The 6,000-nt window shown below is 41.9% G+C and overlaps 1 protein-coding gene across 1 annotated transcript in view; it reads left to right on the top strand.

Annotated features, from left to right (window-relative positions):
- LOC102204294 (potassium voltage-gated channel subfamily D member 2-like) overlaps positions 1 to 6,000 on the top strand; it is a 96,146-nt gene that overhangs the window by 86,163 nt on the left and 3,983 nt on the right. Inside the window, exons 3-4 of the mRNA XM_005734169.1 lie at positions 4,572 to 4,667; positions 5,039 to 5,277. Coding sequence (XP_005734226.1) covers positions 4,572 to 4,667; positions 5,039 to 5,277 — 335 coding nt within the window. The remainder of the gene's footprint in view (positions 1 to 4,571; positions 4,668 to 5,038; positions 5,278 to 6,000) is intronic.

The following is a 6,000-nucleotide window of genomic DNA, read 5'->3' as shown; positions in this document are numbered from 1 at the left end:
ATATTTGGGGTAAAATATCAAGTCTTTTCAAGTAAACCGGTTCAAGTCCAATTCAAGTCCCAAGTCATTGGTGTAAAAGTCCAAGTCAAGTCACAAGTCTTAGAACATTTTTTCAAGTCAAGTCTAAAGTCATAAAATTAATGACTCGAGTCCAAGTCATGTGACTCGAGTCCACACCTCTGGTTATATTAGTGTTAGATGAACATCTGTACAGACATGATGTTCCTGGAATACATACCTGATTAATTTTAGCAGCTGAAAGCGCTCAGACTGCAGCTTTAAAAACTAACACAGAAACTTGAGAAGTCTGCAGTCATTTCAGATCTACAGACCAGAATGTAATGCTGGTCATCACACTGAACCTTTCTGGTAAGACGCTGCCACCGTGTGGTGAAGGTGTTCGTTGCATATTTGCAGAGGTGTTTACAGAGAGCAACTGTGGATGTGGGTGTGTTTACAGCTGTGAGTGTTCAGAGAGAAATCCAGAGTATCTCTGAGAGGAAGCAGGGCACTTCTGAAGTAAGAGGGCCGGCTGCTGCAGAAGGTCACTCACACATCAGTGTGGTGACAGTAGTTTTCTCCTAATTTAGAAATCTGAGTTTGTGCACAACCCACAGGAGAAAAGAGAGGAAGACACAGAGAGCAGGAAGCTGTCCAGGCTTTACTTCCTCCCAGCATCAACAAATGAGTTTTCTGGTTGTGCTGGAGACCTTTGTTTACCCCGCTGGGAGTCAGAGAGAAACACCATGTTGGAAAGTTACAGAGAAGCAGCTGAATCATGTTTCTGTCTGCAGCCTGAAGCCTGCAGAAGATCTCTGAAGAATAAATATTATCAGATTCATACAACACATCTTCTACTGAGCAAAGCTTTTATGTTCTCTCATGCACATCATCAGTCACTCAGCTTCTGTCTGCAGAAACCATCAGCATCACATACATGAACTTATGATCTGTGCAAATTAGAGTTGATGCTTCAAACTGAACCTGAAGAAACTTTGGGAAAGCTCATTTTACACCTACATATTCACACCACTTGTGCTCACTTACCTTTAACCGGTAAATAAAACACCCTTGGCTCAATTTATGTTGGGATAATCTGTCAGAGATCATGAAAATCCTGCTGACCACATCAGTGTCAGCTGTGAGGATGCAGTTCAAATTTGACATTTACACAAAGTTTGGATAGATTTTGATTGATTGGGAAATGAGTGGCTGCAGACACCCTGACGTTCTTCCACAGATTCTTGAAGGATTTAAAGACACTTGTTGCTGCACAGATGTGTCATCTAAATGGAGGTGATGCTCAAAGTGTTCATCCAAATTTTTAAAGGTTCACACAGCTCACGGAGCTCAGCTGGCTGCTCACCGGGTCATATTGCCCTTTGGTGGTGTTCTTCTCCAATACAGCGTTCCCCACCCCCGGGTGTGAAATTGATGGTTTTCAGGGTTTTATCGGTAACTCAGTTTTCCTGCATCTTTTCCCGCTTTGTAGTTGTGTCTAATTTTTGAAAGAAATATTTAAGAGTTACCATAGCTACCAGAGAGCATTAAGGGGCAGAGAGGAGGATATTACTCTCAATGTTGTTGTCGCATTTCAGGAGGACGCTGCTAATAAAGTTACACAATTACACAGTGAATTCGCGTTTATTATGATATTTACAAAATACCACAGTTTTTGTCTTGGTTTTTTCCATTTTATTTTGTTGTTCTTATCCGCGACACCTTAAAGGTCGGTCCGTGAAAATATTGTCTGACATTAAACCGCTCCGTGGCACAAAAAATGTTGGGGACCGCTGTCAATCTGAAAATCATGTTATCCGGATAAATTAATATGATTATTCTTCCCCAAACCCACAAACCTAATTTAGTGTTGGTGTCTGTCTTGCAGTTTCTGTGTAATAGTTCCTGAGACTGACATTAATCAGGATTACATTACAATGTAAACATGGACAAACCAGGCCAAGAGGCAAGTGATCAGTCAAGTGATCTTGCATTTAGCCAGTAGGGGTGCTATTTTTATAACTTACGTTGAAGCTTGACACACGCCTTTTTCACTTTTTGCTGTTTATGTGCACTGCTTCATCAGCTGCTCATCACACAAGCCAACACTTTGTTTGCAAGCAGAAGTTATTAAAAAGGACAGCTTGTGTCCAAATATTGACATCTTTGATATTTTGATATTTTCTTCACTGAAGTGACTTTCTGAATGCAGAAGATATGATTTGCTCACATTAGTTACCTTGTTAGTTTGGTTCTGGGTGTTTTGTTGGATTATCAGACTCAGTTTTCGTGGACGTCAAAGGCTGAGATAAACATGAGCAGATGAAGGACGGCAGCAAATGGGATCTGAATCTTTGCAGCTTCTGTTTTCATGTTCACATCTAATCCTCCTGCAAGTTTGTTTTAGTGACCATGGTGGTGAGCCTGTGTTTGTGTTCCCACTTACAGTTGATCGCTCACAAACCTATGTGTGTTCACAAACAAAAAACCAGGCTTGCTAGAATTCGAGCAGTGAAGAGTGGAGGTGCTAACGCTTATTTGCAGTACAAATGCAGCCGGCTGATTATTGACCCTGAGGAGGAGGTAACCGTGGACATGCAGTGTTGGTCCGGTGGTGCTGATGTTTGTTCTCTTGGTTTCTCATCTTTTCTGTCTCATATCCAGCTGTGAGGAGCATGCTGAGGGCTGCTTTCATTGTGCTTTCATCTGTGTGTGTGTGTGTGTGTGCGCGCGCTTCAGCAGTGACATGTTTTTGGATCAATGTAATGATAAAGCTGTGCTCTCATTTCAAAACTCCAGCCTTTTACATTAGTTTCTCTTTACCTGCCAAACAAGAGCGCTGAAGGTTCAGGTGGTTCCAGCTCCCAGATACCTGACAAACAGCAAACTCTGATGGACCCTTTCTTCTTCGCTGTTAAAGTGATCCATCTCTAAGTTCACAGCTCAGCACAGATATGGTAGAAGACCTGACTGACTATGGCTACATCCTGATATCCCCACAACATGTCCACAAGACTCTGGAGGGTCTAGAATCTAAAGCGAGTAACATAGGCAGATACACCGTGACTCTTTGCAAAGCAAAAACCTACATTTCTTTGGTTTATTTTTGTGATCAATGAGGCCAAATTACAAGCAAAATTCGGATGACAGAAGCATCATTTTCTTTGTGGGGTTTTATACAGCACCACATATCAGTAGAATTAAAATAAAAAATGAAGATAAGAATCTAAGTCCAAGGACATTAAAACTGTACTTCAGTGAAGTACATAAGTAACTCTGCTGAGTTACATCTCACTGGTTCCATCCCTGCTGTTGGAATATAAGAGGGCTCTAGGCCATTGGCAGTGGTGGGAGGGGAACAAGCTATAACCTTCTAATTCCTCAAAACTCCAAACTTCCTCAACACAAGCAGAAAGTGACAGCCTTGTTACTTACCCTACATTTACCCTGCAAAGTCTGGACTTTCTCTGTAAAACAGTCTCATATCAGCACTAAATAGAGTAAAGGTAATATGATCTTTGGCTTTAGACCGGATGTTTCGAGATCATTTCTGATCCAGTGTCTGGACAGAGTTTGCTCTTCTTTTTTAAATGAAAGTGTTTTAGTGTGAATTTAGCCTGTGTTAGCTGGTCCTCATCTGGTCCTTGCTCATGTGTTTAGCTGACTGAAATGTTGATGCTGAAGTGTCCATGATGAATTCATCTTCATCCTGTTTCTATCACTGTCTGTCTGTAGCCTGTCTGTAGTGTTCTGTCTTTTCACATCCTTCTTAGCTTTGCTCACAGTCTGAAAACTAAAATACCCGTCAGTCACTAACTAACTCGCATGTGCATGATCTGGTCCTTTGCTGTGTGGGGGTGCCTTACCTGACCAACAGGAAGTTCTCTACACCTCCACCTCTCAGTGTCTCTCCTACTCTCTGCTCTGTCTTCTTCCTCTTTTGTTTTGTTCCTTTGACTTGAGCCCTACTATGCAGCTCTGCTGTTATGAGATGATTACCTGCGCGATTCATGACATCATCAGTAATAGTGTTGGACTTCATTGACTTGTGGAGGAATGAAATTGGGCTGAACTGCATGTCAATCGCCCAGCCAATCTGCATGCAACTGGGCAGAGTCAATGTAAAGCAAAACTTTGGAATGAAGTCTTGTTAATATTTCAAAAGCTGTGTTGCTTCTGCCCAGCATAGGGGCTCATGATTTTGACTCTTCCTTTGGCAGCAGCTGAGCTTCTGAGCTCCACGTGATTGGTTACTCTTCTGCCCACCTGGGTCACATTCAGTCTGAACTCCAGAGTTATACAAGCTCTGGAGGCTCTCTTGGGTTAAATGAGGCTGGAGTCAAACCACAGAAGTAAAACAAAAGCTGCTGAATGGCTGCTGTTGGTAGCCTTGGTTTGATCCAGTGAGTGATCCATCATTTTCACACTAACTTGAGAACAGGAAGGAATTGTGGCTAAGATGGAAATGCTGAGGTTTGGGAGATTTTGGTGGAAATATTAGCCTTGCTCAGGTGTTTCTCTGTAAATGATGGGGTCGCTGAGGTCATGTGTTTTGTGTTTATGTCTTGAAGGCATCCAAAGAAGCAGGACAGGCGCTGGTGTGTAAGGCCAACCCTAACTTCGAGGTGCATCATCATCATCTCTTGAACTGCCTGGAAAAGACCACGGTGAGGAGGCACACACACACACACACACACACACACACACACACACACACACACTTTATTTGACCAACTGATTAACAGTTTACTCCTTTACATGTTTTCCCAGATTTTATAGATTTAACACTTAAAAAATTGTCAATGAAACTTCTAAAACTTCAAAGAGCCTAAATTGAATCTAAATCATTATATTTTTAATTAATGAGAATGACTATCATTTACCTTACCTGGAGATTAATTTTTTTCCAATTTTTCAGCGGTAAACAAAAAATATTCAGTTTGATTGTTTACTGTTTGAATTTGGACATCTATCTAGTTCATAGCAGATTCTCCTTTACCTGCCATCCTGTAAAACTGCAGCTTTGCTTTTTTCTCAGAATCACGAGTTTGTAGATGAGAAGACGTATGAGGCGACCTGCAAGGATGTTACACTGCTGAAGCAGGTTTCTTGCTCTTCCTCCATCTCATCCTCTTCAACTCATGGCCTAAGCTCCTGCTGTGGCCGCAGGAAGAGGAAGACCTTCAACGTCCCAAACTCCAACATGTCTGTGGGTCTGCAGGGCAGTCTCCAGGAGCTGAGCACCATCCAGATCAGGGAGCGACCATTAACCAACAGGTATGTTAGACAGCACTGCAACTCTGTTTTTTACAGTCATACGGTTACATCCAACATTTACATCTCTTTGTTTACTTCTAGTCATATTTGATCTCCATAAAGAAATAAAATCACCCAGAAGACATGACTGTGAAAATTGCAGGGGGTCCTACTGACTTTAAGGATATTCCAGAAGGTTACAAAGGTTCTTATGAAGGGTCTTAAGTTCCTGATGAGCTTCCAGTATCTACGTGGACTTTGCAAAAGTCATTAAGAAAAAAAGAAAAATTCTTAAGAACATTTACAGCGCATGATCCTTGAAGAAAGCTCTACCAGGAGCTACCAGAGATTTCACAAGCCCTTTAACCTGATCGGCCCCGGGTACCGGGGGCAAAAGGAACGAGTTCACGTATAATTGGTTATAACACGGGGTCAGAAATATAAGTCCTGACGTGTGATATCCACAGAAACCTCTGAATCTCAGCTAAACTCTCATATAAACCATTTCTACAACCACCAAACACAACTAAAACAAGCCATGATTAAAAGAGCAGCTAGGTAAATGCCAAATGTCCGCTAAACAAACAAAACCGAACCAGAGATTCTTCAGACTTCATGTAACTGTAAGACCATGTAACACCAAGTTTCACCACACTCTGACCAAAATTCACTGAATGAGCCGCAAAAGAAGACCACAAAAACGCATAGCGGCGCAAATGCGCTAAGACAGAAATTGGCTTACCG

This window comes from Pundamilia nyererei, unplaced genomic scaffold (assembly GCF_000239375.1).
Source record: "Pundamilia nyererei isolate P.nyererei 1_Seehausen unplaced genomic scaffold, PunNye1.0 scaffold00057, whole genome shotgun sequence".
NCBI classification, from domain to species: Eukaryota; Metazoa; Chordata; class Actinopteri; order Cichliformes; family Cichlidae; genus Pundamilia; species Pundamilia nyererei.
The sequence above is the reverse complement of the archived record's forward strand: the minus strand, read 5'-3'. Positions and strand labels throughout refer to the sequence as shown.